Source organism: Leptosomus discolor, chromosome 3, assembly GCF_034619465.1.
Source record: "Leptosomus discolor isolate bLepDis1 chromosome 3, bLepDis1.hap2, whole genome shotgun sequence".
Lineage (NCBI taxonomy): Eukaryota > Metazoa > Chordata > Aves > Leptosomiformes > Leptosomidae > Leptosomus > Leptosomus discolor.
In genome coordinates, this window is record NC_141393.1 from 20158721 (window position 1) to 20178156 (window position 19436).

A 19436-nucleotide genomic window follows, 5' to 3' on the forward strand; every position below is an offset into this window, starting at 1 on the left:
ATGAGTCAGCTGTAGCCATTGTTACCATTGAGTGACATGAGATACACCTGCCCGCTCTTCTTTGTCTGGCTGTTAAGTAACACCTTGGATTTAAAGGGACTGTTGTTACTGCTGTCACAAGCCTCTGACAAGTCCAGTGGAGCCCTCACAGTTTGTTAGATTAACAGGATTCATGCTCAGGGTGCTGCTTCTCAGGGCTGCCTGTCGCAGTGGGAGCAGCTGCAGGATTGCACCCTGGGAAAGAGTGATGCCTCACACGAGAGGAAGGTGCAGTCAGAACAGCAGAGATATCACTAAGTGCAGCACGCTTCACCTACATCCCATGCTCATGGAGGAAAACATCCATAGGTTATCCCATCCAGCAGCTGGTATGGATCTGTACCATTTTGCCTGAAGCCATTCTGTAGACTGCAGGGAAAAATACTAGTGATCCCCAGGAAAAGCCAGGCTGACGTGGATGTAACATTAGGCTTAGCTGCAAGACCAGGAGCTGTAGAATTTGTAACTGGAGTATGTTTTTTCTGGTCAAGCTCCTTGGGATATTAAGTCATATTGTTCTAACTCAGTCTCTTGTCCTTGTGGTTTATAAAGCAAATTTTTGCCCTGTTAATTTCCTGAAGCACAGTGTATTGCTTTCTTGTTTTAAATAAAGCTCCTGCTCTATTTTTGAAGAACATAATGAGTGAAAAATTACTTTATCCATCGTGGTGGCAGGACAGCAATTTGTTACACTGCCAGCTGGAGGACCTGGATCAGAAACAAATTTGGGTTCCCAGGCTACACGCCAGAAGAGCTGAGACATATTTTTGAGGTGATGTACTTGGACTCTAGGGGGAGATTGTTGACTGAACTGAGCTGCTTTCAAAAACATTCTGCCAGCTGAGCTGCAAAACACTGTGGGTCTTTGCCTCAAAATGGACAGGGCTCCTGCCTCACACTGTGCGTGGTGGTTAGGAAGTGCTCCCAGGACGTGGAAGCACAGGTGAAGAATTCAGGATACTTTGAGTGGAAATTAAGTCCCTGCATCTATGTTCACCCTTATTTATCAGTTATTATTGCATCGGTCCAAGCACAAGGAGGTCAGGTATAATGATAAGTGCAGGTTGTTGGAGGGAGGGTTGCCCTTTTCACACGGGGCCAGAGCTGAAACGTGAGTAGAAAATGATGCAAGGCCATCACTTCCCATATCACCACCCCAGATTCGACCTAGCCCCATGCCAGTCTTTGAAAGCACTCTCTCTCTGTCCCTCCCCATAGCCCTTCCCACCACACTCCATGGTCCTTCCTCGTCACCCAGACCATTTCCACCTTGGCCATGCTCCTGCTGTCTTAGGCAGGTGCCAGGTGTAAGCTGGAGGCTGCGGCTTGTACTGGAGCACTCCTGAGAACTTTGGTAACTCTGAAGCTGCAGCTTTTTTAAAGGACTGAACCTGCATAGGGCCTGATCCATTACGGCTTGTGTCTATATGAGGCAGCATCTTCCAACTGCTGTTCTCTCTTTGGATAAGGGTATCATCAGCTGGAATGATCTGCTTCCACAATTTGTATGGACATATTAAGTGCTTGGAAAAGCTCCAGGTACTTCAAGTGAGACTATAGAGGGAAAACTACAGAGTGAGACTACAAGGGGGAAAGCATGTTGTTAGGATGAATTTGTTGAAAAAGAACATCTTTTTCTCCTATCTGGGTAGACACAATATTGATAATTATGACTGTATGATTAGATGGTCATTGATAGGTATGTTTATGTATTGTGTTTTATTGTTTATGTATACCTGTAGTTACTTCAATTAATTAAATACAGAGTTAAGTGTATTAGTAGCACTGTCTGAGCAGTAAAAAGGCATTATAAAACCAAGAGAAGTCTACGTAGACAGGAGTTCCATGTCCTCGGTATACAGTAATTATCATAATACAAGAAATTGGGGTTTAAGTAAAGTTACCGGGTGGCAGGTGTAAAGAAAAGGAAGAACTTTTTTCACATAGTCAATAGTTAAAACATGGAACTCCTTGCTACAGGCTGTTGTTGATGCTGAAGCTTACATGAACATTTTTTGGATGAGTTGATAGAAGAAATGTATCTTGTGTTCATAGCACAACACAGCATCTAATTGCATCTTTAGCTGAAGCTTTTAAGCAGCAGGTCTCTCTAAACACAGATGAATGCTGTAGGGCACCACTGTGCATTTGCCCTGCTCTTCCTTAGGACATGGCTGGAACCAGGGCATGGGCAAGAGGACCTTTGTTCTGACCATCTTATTCAACTCTTACAGTAAAGGCTAAATGGAGTTATGTGACAGGGACATAAAAGGAGAAATAAAGGTAGAGGGTTGGATGCTGATTTCTGAGCGCTGGCGTAAATCCAAGGGTGCAATCAACTAGTCCATGAAAGCCACAGTGTGCTGGGGTACTTGAAAGCAGCTTCAGCCCACCTCCCTAAGGACTCTGCAGGCACCAGTATTGCACTTCTCACTCGATAAGGCAAGCACAGGCATAAATTTCCATCTGGCCACTTTCAAGATCTTATTCCATCTGCCTGTCCTATGAAGGAAGAAACTCTGCTCAAGTAGAACCTGTTAACTTCAGAAAGGCCCCCTTCTGGGTACCTGATAACTAAAATCCCAATCTTGAAGAGACTTGAGCACATACTTGCCATGGCGTGCATGCACACACACACACCTCCGTGCACAAACATGCTTGCTCAGTCACAGAGATCAGTTGCTTAACAGGGGCTATTCTGCAAGTCCAGAGGGGTTTGTAGATGCTAAGTCAGAGTGTACAGGTGCATTAGGAGAGCCATCAAAAAAATCCAGTAAAAGTATGCAGTCTGTCTCCAAATTCAGTGGTGCTCACCTAAGTGGCCAAATTTGCCTTACTGTCCTCTTGTTTCTTGTTGTCTCTTGAACTTGGCAGATAAGCATTTGAGGTGGGCTGATCCCGGCTGGACTGCAGGTGCCCACCAAAGCCATTCTATTGCTCCCCCTCCTCAGCTGGTCAGAGGAGAGAAAATACAACGAAAGGCTCATGGGTCGAGATAAAGACAGGGAGATCACTCACCAATTATCCTCATGGGCAAAACAGACTCAGCTTGGGGAAATTAATTTAATTTATTACCAATCAAATCAAAGAAGGGTAATGAGCAATAGAAAACAAATCTTAAAATCACCTTCCCCCCACCCCTCCCTTCTTCCCAGGCTTAACTTTATTCCTGATTTCTCCACCTCCTCCCCTTGAGTGGCACAGGGGGATGGAGAATGGGGGTTGTGGTCAGTTCATCACACGTTGTCTCTGCTGCTCCTTCCTCCTCAGGGGAAGACTCCTCACACTCTTCCCCTGCTCCAGCGCGGGGTCCCTCCCATGGGAGGCAGCCCTCCACAAAATTCTCCAACGTGAGTCCTTCCCACAGGCTGCAGTCATTCAGGAACAGACTGCTCCAGCATGGGTCCCCCACGGGATCACAAGTCCTGCCAGAAAACCTGCTCCAGTGCAGGCTTCCCACAGGGTCACAGCCTCCTTTGGGCACATCCACCTGCTCCTGAATAGGCTGCAGGTGGATATCTGCTCCACCATGGACCTCCATGGGCTGCAGGGGGACAGCCTGCCTCACCATGAGCTGCAAGGGAATCTCTGCTCTTCTGCTTTGCTGCCTGGAGCACACCCCCCCCCCCCCCCCCCCCCCCCCTTCTTCACTGACCTCAGTGTCTGCAGAGATGTTTCTCTCACGTATTCTCATTCCTCTCTTCAGCTGCAGTTTCCGCAGCAGTTTTCTTCCCTTCTTAAATACCAGAGATGCTACCACTGTTGCTGGTTGGCTCAGCCTTGGCCAGCAGCTTTGCTGGACACACAGGAAGCTTCTAGCAGCTTCTCACAGAATCCACCCCTGTAGCCTCCCTGCTGCCAAAACCTTGCCATCCAAACCCAATACAGCATTTTGATGCAGAGACAGTTGCTCTTTCTTTGCTTGCTCAGTACCTTACACCACAGGCTCTTGGTCCATAGCTAAGGAGCACATGCCAGGATTACTTTCCCAGCACAGCTTGTGTGCCAGTGACCCCTCCCCATGCTGGACCTGTGGAGATTCTCCAGACAGAAAGCATCTTCAGGTCCAGTTGCAGTCCCATACTTCACATGGGACTGCAGCATGTCTCTGGCTCCCTAAATCTGATGGATGTGTGTGAGAATCCAAAGGCAACCATGGCTGTGTACAAGGCGTGTGCAAGACCAGTGCCATGGCAGAAAAGCAAGTAATAAGTTACTGATGGCACTGCTTGTTCAAGCCCATTTGTTTTGCCTTCTCCACTATTGCAGTAGTTATAACAATAGACAGAAATAAGTAAAAGTAAGGGTAATAAATGTATTATTCTCTGGCTTCATCTGGCCAGTGCTTACAGACTTTCTCACTCTATGAAGTTGCATTCCCCCACCGATGACCCTGTAGTTACTGCAGTGTATAAATGTTAACTTTCTTTGGATTGGAGCTCCGTGTGGTAGTAGAAGCATAGAGAAGCCACAGCTTTTCCTTTGAGTTTTTCACTTTGTGAACATCTGAATTTGCTGTTTTCTGGTAAGAAATACTATACTTTGTTGCAATCGTATGACTGAAGCACAGACGAGCCCAACCTTCCTGACAGATGGACACACACTGGGGTCTTAAGAGCCATGAGATTATGTGGTTTGGAGGGCCGAGGGGGAGGAGATGTTGCAGAAGCAGTTTTCCAGTAGAGGTAACACCTGTGCATGGCTTTGGATTAGTCTGAGTTTGCCCTGGTACCCAGCACGATCCAGCTGCCTTCACCTCAGCAACACCATTTGGCCCCAGAGTGGTGGTGAGGATTACCTGGTTGGCTGGTGCTGGCTGTGCATCCTACCTGTCGCATGGGAGCCTTGCATGACTTTGCTGAGACCGGTGTCTCAGGACCACCCACGTGACATTGGGCATTGACCAGTTAAGAGATTCATTGGCGGTTGTAGCCAGGTGTTGGCTTTGTTGCACACAGTTAAAAGCAAAAGCTGTACCGTCAGTTTGTTTGCTCATCCTCCCCCAGATCTGGCATTCCTCTGATTTTGCAGCCAATTGTAGGTTGTTTTTATTTGGACCAAATCACGCCTTGGGGCAAAACTGACATCACTGCTGGGCCTCATTAGGGAAATGAGGAGCAGGGTGTGGGGAGCCAGCTGCAGGAAGCGCCTCGTTTCCCACAACTGAACTGGGAGGTGAACTCGGCTTGCCAGACAGGTTAGTGGGGTCCTGCATGTGGCGGGGTTTCAAAGCAGCCCTTTGCCAACACCCTTCAGCTATGAGAGGCTCAGGAATCTCGTCAGGTGGAGAGCTTTTGATAAGTTAAGACTTGCATGCTTTGTGGTGTAGGCTGCTGCGTTGCTGTCTTGGTGTTTGTTGGAGGGTTTGGCATTTTTTTTAATCATCATTTTAAAGGGCAGTACTAGCAGGGTTACAGGGTTTCTATGTGTCTCTGGTAAACTCAGAATCGGGGATGTAAATCAATGAAGACTAATCACATGGTTGTCAGTAGGTGGTAAAGTCTTGTTTTTCAAGTAGTGCAGAAGTTCTTACTTTCCTTAGTTACAGTGTTTTCAGCTTGGAAGAAATGGAGTGATTAGTGAAAATGGCAATGATGATTTCATTTGTGAACTTCCTTTACCACCTCCTTTTTTTTCCTTGTGTTTAGATACTACTATGATGTTGCCTTACGTCTCTCACACTTTACCTTGTTTTATACCTTACACGATGGCCGGACTTTAGCTATGTAATTGCTAGCTTTTCCCTTTATCTAGTTGTTCCCGACCTTTGGAGTTGGGTTGTGTAACCAGAGGTGCAAGTAACGTTGTTCTACTGGAGATCATACACATGTCATATCAGACAGTGTCTTTAATGTCATTTGTAGTTGCTAATTCAACATGCCACAAGTTACTAAACTTAACTTGTAAATACTGTAAGTAATTTGTCTTCCAAAGAAAAGTATTGTTTGAAGAGAGCCAGTGCCTGTTCCAGCCACCCCAGCAGCAAACGCTACTGCTCATGCTGTGAACATTGAACTGCAACCTGGCTCCTATTTCATGTTAAATAGGATAGCAAAAGTATGTAGAAATGAGATGTTTCTAAACATATCAGAAGCTTTTTTGGTCCAGCACCTAGAAAAATTTAAGTGTGTTTTTTAAAGAAGTCCTCTGTTTTAATTTTGGCACAAATCATAGATGGTCACAGAAGTATCCATAAGCACAGGCTCTGGAGATGGGCTCCTTCTCATTAAATATGCATGTGCCATTGTCTTCTTATTTCTTTAGACCTGGCCTTCATTTTGAGGTCAGACTTTAATTTCTGAGGAAAATAATTTAAAGCTATTTATAGCGCTTTGTGATTACCTGCAACTACTAATGAAAAAAACTTGGCAACAGAGAAATAAATACGTAGCAGCTGCAGCTGCTTTAACTCTACTAGAGGTAGTAAAAAAGAAGGCCTAAACACCCAAGCGAGTTTAACAAGGGGGCAAAAGCGAGCGACGTGTCTGTTTGATTGCAAAAAGTTTTACAGGCAGAAGCTGACAACGCAGGAGGCTCCCTGTCTCTGTATTTAAAGTTTACTTTGCCGTTTGTCTTGAGTGGGGTCAGTGTTGTAGTGAATAATTTATAGGCAGCATGAATGAGCTCATTAGTCACCTTTTCAGAGCTTAAATGAGTTTTGCGGTTGTCATTACATGGGCCTTCTGTTCACAGCATGGCAAAAGGACAGCTCGGCGGCTGGCTGGCTTGTGGCAGGACAGCCCATCTCTTTCCAGCCTCGACTGGCCTGTCTTCTACTGAAACCCCCGCTCTGCTGCCCGGTGCTGGTCCAGTAACCTGCAGGCGTTGCTCCAGTGATAGCTTTTTTTTTGTTGTTATATGTGATGCTTGGTTTGATATTGTGTTGTTTTCATGTTGTATTTCTTTTTTTCCATTATGGAAAAAAATACTGAAGGTTATGTGACAAGTGATGTGGAATAAGTAAAACCCTCTACCTGCGTACAAGCAATAAAAGTGACTTTTCTCCTCAAATGTGCTTCACAATTTTATTATAGCCATAGCATTTTTTTGTCCTTGAAATGCTTATGGAAGTGCTAAATTGTGCTGGAACAACCCGAACCTTAGAAGGAGGCATAACTATCAATGTTTACAGGACTTCAGATTTAAAGAAAAGAAATTCCCAAGATTATTTCCTAGTGCTTTGGCTGCCAAGGCCCACTCCATCCATGTGGCATTCTTGTGAGAAACCTATGGAATGAGAAATTTGCTTGCAAAATATCTGTGAGGTGTCAGATGTGCTGTACCTCCCAGATGACTGCAGCTGTTAACTGAAGTTACCTGTTGCCAAAAAGACTGGAGCAGTGCCAAAAGACCCGACAGAAATGAATGCCCCAGTGGATAAGTCAACCCATAATCATAACGAATTTCTGTCACCATGGAGAAGCCAAAAGCTACTCGCAGGGAAACCCATCTCATGGGATATGACTGTAGCAGCCAGGGGGTGGTTCTCTGGCCATAGCTGGCAACAGAAGTTGCTGCTGGGATGCAAGTACTACAATTGTGCCTTTTTTCTGTGCCAGCTTTCCTCCTTCTTTCCCAAATCTCACTTAACCTGCTCTGCCTGCTGGCTCCTCTCTGGTTCAGCCATGGAACCTGCCTCACGTGTGGCTGTGGAGGGGAACACAGGACAGTGCAGAAGCTTTCTGCAGGTGCTTTTTAGTCCTTCCCCTGCCATTCTTCATTGCTTTCCATTCCGTGCTCCCCGATTCGTTTGGTAGGCTGGTGTGTAGTAGTAAAAACACAGCGAGGCTAGACGTCCACTTAATCATTGTATGACACTTGCCTTGTTTCCCAAAACCTGCATCCTCTCAGCATCCCTTCGCAGACACGATTGTAGGTCAGCCTTGCCTATGCTTCATCACTGCATTACCTCATACAGGCTCTCATAGCTGTCTCTGCGTTGCCGCAGTCTGGGAATCTGGACCTGCATCTCACAGGATTTCCTCCAGGAACAGTGTTCAAGGAATGTACAGGAAGAGTAGTGCCGAATGGTGAGTAGAGGGAAGCACCCTGGAATGTCCTGTGCTACAAAGAGCTGGAAATCAAGCTGGGACTCAGTACAGTCATGGCTAGGAAATCCACCTGGCATGAGCAAACGGTCAGAGGACAATAATCGCCTTCTAGCTTACAGCTCTAGTGATAGCACATTGTGTTTAGTCTCAGTTCCCCAGATCCTCAGTTGATGAGATGTGAATGTGAACTTCATTACTTATGAGGTCCTGTTGCAACTTAATTTTGTGTGCATAGATGCACAAATAAAGGACAAACTCCTGAAGTCTTTGATGAAAGAACAGCTTGTATTCAGGAAAGCTGAGGCAGGACTTGAGATGTTGTCCAGAAAGAATTTTGTCTTAGATTTAGAAATTCAGTTTGGCCATACTGTTTGTGAACTTTGTAAAAGAACTTGGTTCTCCATTATAGTTTTCCCCCAAAACTTCTGATCTTTTACTTCTGTGCAGCATTGGTTGCTGCTTTTCCTCCACCTTGCTTTTAAGAACAAAAATTCAGTTGATTTCTGGTTCTGCTGATTACTTATAAGCTTGACTTCAGCTGCCAAATGGTGAATACTAATGTTGAGATAACGCCAGGCCACATTTTGTGGCGTTACACCTGTACAACAGATAGCAGAGTATGGGCATCAGACCCAGAAAACAGTTCTTTTTATTTTTCAGCCTCTTCAAACACTGCAACAGTACCAGAAATGCTAGCTTGTAATGCAATTAATGTCCCAGCTGTGTTAGGTTAAGTGTGATTTCAGACCAATACAGCCACTATAGCAGAAGACTCCAGTAAATGTATGTTTATCCCAGCACCATTTTGCTTCCCACCGGCTGGGCTACTAAAATAAGCTGCACTGACAGACGCTTCTTTTACCAGTACAAGCTAGGTTTGTGCTTGGGGTGCTAGTATGTTGGTGTAATTACACTGGGCAAGCATCTCTCACATGGACCTCTTTTAACAAATGTTATGTAGGACAAACTAGCATGCATGATACTCTCCTCCCACTGCACTCACGTACAGAAACACACTTGCTGGTAGCTTGTCAGCTGTATATAATTTTAGTGCTAAGTATACTCATTTTCTTAGAAGCTGCAAGCAAGTGTTACTACAATAACATCGTAAATGTGCATACATTATTTTATAAAGGAACTATTTCATAAAAACTCTGGATTTTATTGTAAGAAAGTCATTATATTTTAGCCTGTGAAAATGAAATGCTGTAGATACATTTGTTTGCTCACACTTCTGACAAAACTTTGTATCTGTGCTCCTTTTCTCACCAATTCAGTTTGTTCCTGTTGGGTTTCGCCAGCTGGGGCAAATGAGAACTTGAAGAATAATTAAATGAAAGGTTGGGAAAACGCTTTGTAAATGTGATTCCATGGTCTCAAGTGAATAAGCAAAAGAGAGATCTCCTATCAGTAAGCTGGAATAAGCTGGGCCTTCATTGCGTGTGCAGCTTATATCTTTAGCTAGTGCTTGGGGTGGAAGAAGAAAGGGGAGCCCGTGCTTGTAAAAGACATGGGGCAGGAAGGCAGAGCAGACTGCGCTCAGAGCAGCTGCAAGGCAAGAGCTGCTCTTTTTCATGGGCGTGAGGCACTGTTTGTCGGTTGGTTGGGTGTGTTACCTCTGTACGAGGCAGAAACTCAGGCTGTTTAGATGGGAACTCAGATGTGGCTGTTTCTTTGCCCCAAAAGTGGGCACGGTGCAAACAACAAAACCAGGCTGGTCTGGCATGGTTAAAAATAAAGAAGTGGGGATACTGCAGGTTCTGTATGAGGGACTCGAGAAGAACACAGGGAACGGGAGTTGTGAAAGAGCAAACACATCGTATTCATGATTTAGTTTTTAATAGTGTCTGAAGGTGTTCAACTGCTTCTGCTGCATACAAGATTAAATCCCATGCCTCAGAGAAAACAAAAGTTTAGAAATGGCAAGACTGATGGGGGACACCAGTCATTCTGTGTGTGGGAAGAATGGGAACAAAATGAGATGGCCAGTGTACGGTGTTAGAGCCTGAGATGTGTCCCACTATGAGGGTCTGATCACTGATCACAAGGGGCAGCAGCCCTGTGCACTTCAGTCTTTGAAAGGTACTTTGCTGTCGTGATTTAACCCCAGGCAGCAACTAAGCACCACACAGCTGCTCGCTCACTGCCCTCCCTGCCAGCGGGATGGGGAGGAGAAGCGGAAAACAAAAGTCAAACTGGTAGGTTGAGATAAGAACAGTTCCGATCAGTGTCGTGTTTTGGATTTAGTGTGAGAATAATGTTGATAACACACTGATGTTCTAGTTGTTGACAAGTAGCGCTTATCCTAAGTCAAGGACTTTTCAGTTTCCCATGCACTGCCAAGGAGGAGGTGCATGGGAAGCTGAGAGGGAGCATGGCCAGGACAGCTGACCCAAACTAGCCAAAGGGATGTGCCATACCATAGAAGATCATGCTCAGTACATAAAGCTGGGGGAGGGAGGAGGAAGGGGGGGACATTCGGAGTGATGCCATTTGTCTTCCCAAGTAACTGTTCTGCACGATGGAGCCCTGCTTTGCTGGAGATGGCTGAACTCCTGCCGGCCTTGCTTGTGCACACAGCTTTTGCTTTACCTATTGAACTGTCTATATCTCAACCCACGAGTTTTCTCACTTTACCCTTCTGATTCTTTCCCCCGTCCCACTGCAGGGGGAGCGAGCGAGCAGCTGTGTGGGGCTTAGTTGCTGGCTGGGGTTAAACCATGACACTTGCACATCAGGACCTTTTCAGAATTGAGCAGGTTTTGTGTACAGCTGCATGTAAAATTATAAATCCTAATGAGCAAGCTTAGTTGGAAAACTTGCAGCAGACTTCAGGGAAAAAAATTGACTCTGATGTAGAGAGAATAAACATTGACAAGGATGTCAGTCAATGAGGACATTATAATTGGAGATCAGGTTAGGAATGGGGGCTTAAAGGTGAGGATAAGAAGTACAGGTCTGTTGAATGGTGAGACTGGTGAGGTCAGAGGGCAGAAAGTAGAAATATTTAGTAAGGTCATGTAGCATGGTCATAATACTAGCAAAGGAAGATGTTCCCAGCAGAGATGGAGATGGAGGGGGGAAGATGAGCTTTGGAGGGCTGATAAAGAGCCAGTGACCCTTGCCATGCTCACTTGCTCAATGGCATGTGGGAGGTTATCAGGGATTCCAATCTAGGGAAGGATAAGAGATAAAGGAGTATAGGGACATGGCTGGAAATCCTTATTAAATAAGATACTGCAACATCTGCAGTTGGTATTCTGAAATCTGAGTGGAAAGATTAGACTGTTGTACATTAGCCCACAAGGCTGAAGTGCAGCTCTGCACTGTTGGTACTTATAATCGGCCTTCGGTACGGCAAATACTTTGGTCTTGATGTACAAACAGTTTTCATCTGTCAGTGTTGCAAATCTTTTGCTAAAGGAGTTAGTATTATTCCCATCTTAGAAATGGGGAAATCGACACCCTAATAAATTTGGTGGCTTGCCTAAGATTACTTGATGGCCATGCGTTGGATGTTCTGGTGCTGCTGTAGTCTCTAAGCCAGCAGTTACTGATCTTTCAGTGGTGCTGTATGAGATTGTATTCTCCTTTCTTAAATTAGTTGTGTTAAGTATTCCATCAAAGAGTCAGAAGAAGCTGGGGGACAGTCTCCCAAGAGGCGCGGTATCAGTATTTACCTCACTGCTGGTGTTTGACCACTCCACAAGTCAGCAGCTGCAGTTGCTGCTGTGCTCAGGGTGGGAGCCAGCGAGAAGCTGCTCCGCACCGCTGCCCCTCACAGGGTGCCTCAGCAGGGACCCCCATGCCAGCCCTCTGACCCGGCGTGCAGTCTATCCCCCTACTCTCCTAGGCTTCTGCATCGCCCGCTGCTGGCCCCTGCGCTCAGTCACGCTGGCTTTTCTGTCTGCACAGCAAATGTCTCACAGTGGTCCTTCACTGTAATCCTTCACATGCACTCTGGGGAAATTCCTACCTGCCACGGAGAAGGTAGAAAACTCTTACACTGATCTTATTCCACCAATATTGATGGGGAATTTTGCCACTGATGTTGAACAGAACTGAGCTGTGTATCTGTGTAGGATGTGTACATAACATATTTGAGGTGTAGTATTCTTTGCATACTACCCTGCATCTCATGAGGCTTCCCCCTTCTCACGTCAGAAATACCTCTCGTTAGCTGAATTCTTCTTGGTACTCTGTTCCAAGACACTTGACTTTTACAAGTGATGATAAATGCAATAAACCGTGCTTGCCGATAAAGAGACATGTTGATTCACTCAGAAAAAGTGTCTGAAGCGTTTGGAGTAAATTCAGGTGGGTGGAGTTATGACTTGGTAATTTAGTTTGGGTTTGAAACCAAACGGCCATGAGATAAGAACTGTGTAAACGAATGGTCTGCTGACAGTTGGAGTGTTAGGGCTGGTGGAGTCACAGGGCAGGGTAACCGGTGGGTAACGATGATACTCTGCTGCCTGATAGGTATTATTCTCGTTCTTCAGTTCAGCTGCTGGCATGTCTTGAAAATATGCAAGAATGTGAAATAGCAGTTCACTGGCTACAGGAGGGAAAGCTATCGGCAAAAGAAGGTCTTAGTGAGTTATGACAGGAATTTCTAGTTTGAGAGAATCAACAAATGCTTTTCAGCCCTGCACTTTGAGAATGAGGTAGTTGCCACTCTTGTCTAAAAATGTGAATTTTGCAAGTATCAGAGAGCTTAGAAGAGGTAACCCGTGCCTTGGGAATGGACTAAGTGCGGACACAGACATGCAGGAGGATACCGTGGTGATCCCAGTTAAGTGGGCTAATAGTGGCTGTGTGGGCCAGCACAGAATTCCTGCAAGGTCTTGAGACAGCTGTCCTAACCTTTCTAAATAAAATGGCTAAATTGCTTTTCTTCTTGGCTTAGGGATAATTTCTGTGTCCAGGGCTGCATTGGAAAGGATCTACCAATATACCTGTATTTCTAATTTGTATTATGTTGTTTATACATTTCTGCAGCAGACCTTTTCTATACTGAAAGGAAAATTAATTTTGAAGTATGCTAAATCTGCAAGCCTTGTTTACCCAAAGCGGAAAATCCTTTATTTTTGTGGATCAGCTATGAAACAATTTAATGTACTTGTTTTGTGGGTGGACAGCCATACCTCAATTCTGTACTGTGAATCACTTGAGATCAAGCATATTGCATATGGGAGACTGTATGTTTGACTAGTGGTGTCTAGACTGGGCAACTTCTTTTTTGTTTTTACATCAAGTGAGTTCCCTCCAATTAATTTAACTGATGGTAAGTACTCAAGTTAGTACTAGTTATGTCAAGGTATGGTAGCAGAGGAGAAAATGCACCATTCTTCCTGATTAAATCAGGCCTTATTTCAAAGTAAATTTCCTTAGACTAAAGAAATAAACCGTTTTTTTTTTTTCCTCCGCAGTTATTGTAGATTTCTGCAACATGGCTCTCTACTGCACAATGTAAAGACAGACCCTCAGCAGAGGCCATAGTTCCCTGACACACCGACTCAGCAGCAGAGGCCCCTTGCACTATCCCCTGCCAGTTGCGGCCGTGCTCTCCGCTGCCCCGCACCCTGGGACCTGGCTCCTGCACAGGTTAGCAGGTCAGGCGTGTTTGAAACTGGCTGACGGACTCGGCACCCGAGGCTCGGGCCGTCCGTCGGTGGTGGGCTTGCAGGTGTTCCCCCCTCGGCAGGAATTGGTTGCCTGCTGGCAGCTGTGCAGGACGGAGCCTGGCGTTTCCGAGCTGAAAGATGTCTCCCCCGCTCCTCTTGGGGGAGGGAGAAGCAAGGCTCCGGCGTGCTGGTCTGCGGGTTTTTGGTGCGTGGCCGTGCCTTCAGCGACGACCGTGCAGTCGGTGGCAGTTTGGCCGGGGTCGGTCTGGCCGGGCCTCCTATCACCAGCGGCCGTCACGCCACGGGCGGGGGAGAGACTCGTACAAGTGGGAGCGCCGCTGCCGCCGGTGAGGAACGGCCGCGCTGTCAGTTCTCCCCACACCGGACACTTCTCCCCGGGCGCTTCCCGCCTCCCTTCCGACCTCGAATACCCGCCCGCCCCAGGCAAACGCTGCCGGCCCGGCGCGACCCCGACGCCGCTAGGCCGGCCCGGCCCGCCTGCCCGCCTCGGAGGCGACCCCGCGCCACGCCGCCAGGCGGGGGCTGCCGCGCCGGGCCGGGTGCCACCGCGGGAGGACACGTCCGAGCGGCTGGCGGCGGCGGGTGCCCCTTGAGGGCGGCGGTGGGCCGGGGTCCCCGCGGCCTGCCGTGAGGAGCGCCGCCGCGCCGCCGCCCTCCCCCACCGCCGGCGGCCCTCCCTTCCGCGGCTTCTCCCGTCTCGGCTGGCCCAGCCCACGTTTTCCCTCTCTCCCCTCCCCTCCCTGGTCATGTGTCGCCTTTTTTGTTTGCAGTGGAAACAATTTCTCGCTCTTCGGCTCGCACCGAGGCGGACCGCTGCCCGTCGGGAGCGCGGGGCGGGCGGGGGGCGGGCGGTGGCCGGGCCCCATGCTGGCGGCGGTGCCCCCTGCGCCGGGACCCCCGCGGCACCCTCGGGGCTCGGGCTGAGGCGGGGGAAGCACGATGCCCGGCTCCGTCAGATGAAAGTTTGCGCCGCAGCCATGAAGGGACCGCGGTGAAACCACCGCCCCCCCCCCCGCCAGGTAAGTTGTTGTTGTCGGTCGCGGGGATTGCGCAAGGCGCCGGCGGGCCCGCTTGGGGGGCGGCGCGGTCCCGCCCGGCCCGACCCGGCCCCGCGGCCGTCCCGCGCCACAACTTGGCCAGGAGTTGGTGCGCGGCCGCGGCGCGCGCGCCGCCGTGTCCCCGCCGAGCTCAGCCGGCAGCGCCGCGGGGCCGAGCCGCGGGGCCGCCTCCGGCCCGAGGTGGTCCCGCCGGGGGCGTCCGGGAGCTGCTTGTGCAAGGACTTTTGAATACGCGCACACACACACGCATATATATGTATATGTGCATATATATATATATATATATGAGGCTTAAAGAGGCGCCACTCGGTGCGCGGGGCGGGCGCGGGCAGAAGTTGCCTTCCCGGCGCGGCGCGGCTGGCGGCGGGGCCAGCGAGGGCCGGTGACATCTGGCCGGCATTGGAGGTATGCGCGCCGCCGGCCGCCCTCGCCCGCCCAGCCGGAGCAGTCCCAGTCTCCTAGCAACGCCATTGATTGGCTGCAGCGGCGTCCAATGAGCGCCCGTCCCCTGTCTTCTCCCCCCCCCCCCCCGTGCGACAAGTACGGTGGGAGCGCTGGGCGGGGGGGCCGCCCCGGTGCGCTATCCCGGGGTTGCTTCTCCGCCTGGGCCGCGGGCCCCCTCGGGCGGGTGGCTGTGTAGGTATATGGTGGAGCACCGCGGCTGGCAGCGGACTAAAAATGTTCGCCCAACTGCGGGCTCTCATGTGACCGGCGCTCCTTTGTCTGGCGGCGGGGCGCCGCGGCAGCCGCCACGGGCCTCGTTAGCGACCACCCCCTCACACTCCTCGGCGCAGCCACGGCCGGGCCGCCCAGCCGCCGCGGGGGTGGCCCCGGGCCCCCTCCCGCCTGCGGCGGCCCCGCTGGGAGCCGCTCTCCGGCCGGGCTCTGCCGGGCCTCCCTGCCGACGGCGGTGGCCGGCCCGAGGGGCTCCGCGGGGCCGCGGCCGCCCCGTCACCCCGGCGTCCATGAGGACCGCTGCCTGGAGAAGGGAAAAAAGAAAGAACGAAAAAAAAGAGGGATGGTATGTTATGGCCCTGTGGGAGGGTACTGGCAAATAAGCAAATTAAACAGAAAGAGAGCAGCATGTTGTCATAGCAACAGAGCAATTAAATTACTTTACTGTCAGCCATCATATAATTTTCTTGTTTAGAAGCTCATGGGACATAACTTCCATTTGGAGTCAAAGTTGGGTGTGCAGCGCAGGAAGGCGATGCCGGTGCCCCCAGACGTGGCGGTACTTGTGTTTACCTTCTGGCTGTGCTGGACCCTGCTTTGAAAGCTAGGAAGTGGGGCCGATGCAAGTTTGGTCTCCTGGTGTTTACATCTGCATCCGTATTTTTTCCTCTTCCAGAGACCTGTGTAAAACTGCACATGTTCGCTGAGCTTGGTGGGTGATGGTGTGTACTAATGGGCTTCTGTGCCTAAGAGTTCTGTATGTTTCTTTTTTAGTAATGGCTGCGTTGGTGTGAAGTGTTTCTAGAAAGCCCAGAGGAACTTTCCTTTTTCATTTTCACCCTTTTGTAACAGCTAAAATAAAGCCTATCATTTTTCTTTCCCGGAATGGCTGTCTTGCTCTTTTTTTTCCCCCCCTGTAGATAGGTGCTTCATTCTGTTGTTACCTGTAGGTTTTTTGCCCTTCATTTACAGTATTGACTCTATGACTGCATGACTTCAGGGAACTGCTGAGGATCATTTTAGATACAGGGAATCATTTTGCTCTTGTTCAGTGTTTGTGCAGGAAGTTTCATTGTTTTTGAAGGTGTTATTAGCTCTTTCCAGTTTTTGTTTCACTACTGTTCACATCTCCAGACCTAAATTCTGACAGTTTCAGTGTGTGGAGAAGCTGAGGGAGCCTGTCTCTGGCTTCTGAAGTAGAATTGTTGGGCTCTTGTCTGCTTCTCTTGAGTTGGGCAGATGCCTGACTTCTGCAGCTTCTGCAGGTCTCAGGTCCTCGTGAATATTATTGCCCACAGGTGTCCCCCTGGGGTCTGCTGGTGCAGTACCCTCGGCAGCTCGTCCCACCTCTCCCTTGCCGCTGTTGAGCATCACAGCAATCTTTCTAACTCTGTTTTCTACTGCGTTTGAAATACGGTTCAGCTTATGTTAAAATCTTTTCTGTTTACATACATTTTTAAAGTGCTCTGTTCCTCTGGCACTTGTTTCCCCATGTTTTGGCCCTGGTCCCAAAACTACCGTGCGTTGCTTTCCCTCCTCCCTTCTCCCACCCTTGCTGGTTTTGAAGTTCTGCTGTCATTTCTGAGTTGTGTTGCAACTACGACTGTAGCCAGATTGGATGCTTGTTTGCCTCAGCCTTTAGCCAGAATGACTTTAATCACGGTGCTGTTGTATTGTCCTCAAAAGTGAAACAGCTGAACTTAATCTGAAGCAACTGGCCTTAAGCCCCTCTTTTTTTTTTTTTTAGTTCACATGCTTATTAAAGTGATACAATCGGAGTATTCAATGATTTGATACACATATTCATCATTAAAGGGACATGTCTTCAGGATTTCCTGTGTGGGGCTTTGCGTACATGCGGAACTGAGAGGTATTGGGATTATTGTCTTATTCTATCGACTGAAATTTATTCCCTTGTCCTGACTTTAGATTATCTTACTCAGTAGTTGTGGATGAGTGTTTATGTGAGTCTGTCATTTTAATACAGATGGCAAAAGGCTGGAGTGATCAGTTAGGGAAAAGCTGTCAAAATGTTATACAGTAACTTTTCTCTCTGTTTCTTTCTCCCCTTCCTTTGGATTTTCTCTCCCAGGAGTTGCTGTCTAAATGGGTCCAGTCATGCCTCCCAGTAAGAAGCCAGAGGGCTCAGGAATTAGCGTTCCCAGCGGATTGAGCCAACGTTACCAAGATAGTGATTTATCAAAGGCACTTCACGATGACGAGGACCTAGATTTCTCTTTGCCTGCCATCAGATTAGATAAAGGGGCCATGGAAGATGAAGAACTAACTAATTTGAACTGGTTACATGAGAGCAAGAACTTGCTGAAAAGCTTTGGGGACTCGGTGTTAAGGAGCGTTAGCCCCGTTCAGGACATCGGTGATGACACGCCACCATCTCCTGCCCACTCTGACATGCCCTACGATGCCAAGCAGAACCCCAACTGCAAACCTCCTTATTCCTTTAGCTGCCTCATATTTATGGCCATTGAGGACTCGCCAACCAAAAGACTGCCTGTAAAGGATATATACAACTGGATCTTGGAACACTTTCCATATTTTGCAAATGCACCCACTGGATGGAAAAATTCTGTGAGACATAATCTATCCTTGAATAAGTGTTTTAAGAAAGTGGACAAAGACAGAAGTCAGGTAAGTTTGGAACTATGGAAACCGATCTGGCTCTGAAAATAGTCACCTGCTAATCCCAGAATGTGTCTGTAACGGTGAAATGCAGAATATGCAACCCTGTCCCTGGTAATGTAGTTCATTAAATTCAGAAAGCCAATGTTTCTTTAGCATGGCTCATTCTGATTTTATTAAATTCATTGTCTAGACATCTGTAAGAAAGTACTCGGGGTATGTGTGTGTGTGTTTGTGTTTTTCTTTCCCCCCCAGCTGGTGTCTTCATGCATAGTGGTTAAATATTGTTTTTAGTTATCATGCTGTGGTAATGGTTTCCAGCTATACTAGATGAATGTAATCATGTTATAAATAGGCTGCTTGCTGTTCTTGGCTTATACAAATGTATAGTGAAAGGATATGCCTTATGTAAGAGTCCACCGCTTTTTCCCTAGTCTGTGTTGTAATCTGCAAAAACTTTTCTTTCTCTTAAACAAACAGTAGTAGTTCTGGATTTTGGTGATGAAGCTTTGTTCCATTTCAAGCAGGCTTTGAGAGGAGATAGGTCTGGCATCAAAGGTGAAAGTTACCGTTCACCAAAATTTCAGTTGTTCTTTCCCTGGGCTCATGTAGCTCCTGCAACTGGTGCGGTGGCAGAAACCTGGGGAGCCCGTTTTTGCTTTTGGGGCTCTGTTGTCGCCTGGTTTCATTGCTGAATCCTCATCGGCATCTGGGGGAATGGGGAAGCGAGCCGAACGGCGGAGGCAGTCCTTGCATAGCCTTCTACCGTGTCCCTGCCTGGGAGCACGTATCGGTTTCCAAAGGGGACTGTCTTAAGAAGCAGTGGTCTGGATGAATCTTTGGCAAAGTACGAGTATACTGATAAAAATATCAGCTTGCAGATTAATTTCACGGGCCTTCTCACAGGTTAGTGAAATAAATAGCGGGTAAAATCACATCACTGACTGACTGTCTCTAAAATTGGCTGAAGATCAGAAAGTGGACACTTTCTCCTGGCAGAAACAATAGATGCACTCAACTTTTGTATTTCAGTGAAGTAAATGCCGTGATTGTCTTGTAGCTGGTTACCCTGAAACTAGACTTCTGTTGGTGGTGCTGTTCTCCCTATTTTGTGTGCAATTTAGCTTTAAATGCTGTGAAATAGGAGCTCAAGTAACTCCAGAGGAAGAGTCATATATTACCCTAAATCAGCAACTTTAAATTTTATTTACTTAACTTTCTTTCCTCTGGAGCTTTCCTTTTATTTAAATGATTGACGCTTTTATCTTTTCTTTTCCTTTTTTTTTTTTTTTTTAATTTTATTCCCTAGAAACCACTGTCCACAT

The 19436-nt window shown here is 47.8% G+C and overlaps 1 protein-coding gene across 4 annotated transcripts in view; it reads left to right on the top strand.

Moving 5' to 3' along the window:
- FOXN3 (forkhead box N3) overlaps positions 1-19436 on the top strand; it is a 209868-nt gene that overhangs the window by 62765 nt on the left and 127667 nt on the right. For 3 of the 4 annotated variants that reach the window (XM_086462224.1, XM_086462223.1, XM_086462225.1), the window contains exon 2: positions 17564-18120. In XM_086462224.1, the coding sequence (XP_086318350.1) occupies positions 17578-18120 (543 nt within the window). In that variant the 5' untranslated portion in view covers positions 17564-17577. Of the gene's footprint in view, positions 1-17563; positions 18121-19436 lie in introns of those variants that run through there. The other variant, XM_086462227.1, reaches the window with a different exon arrangement.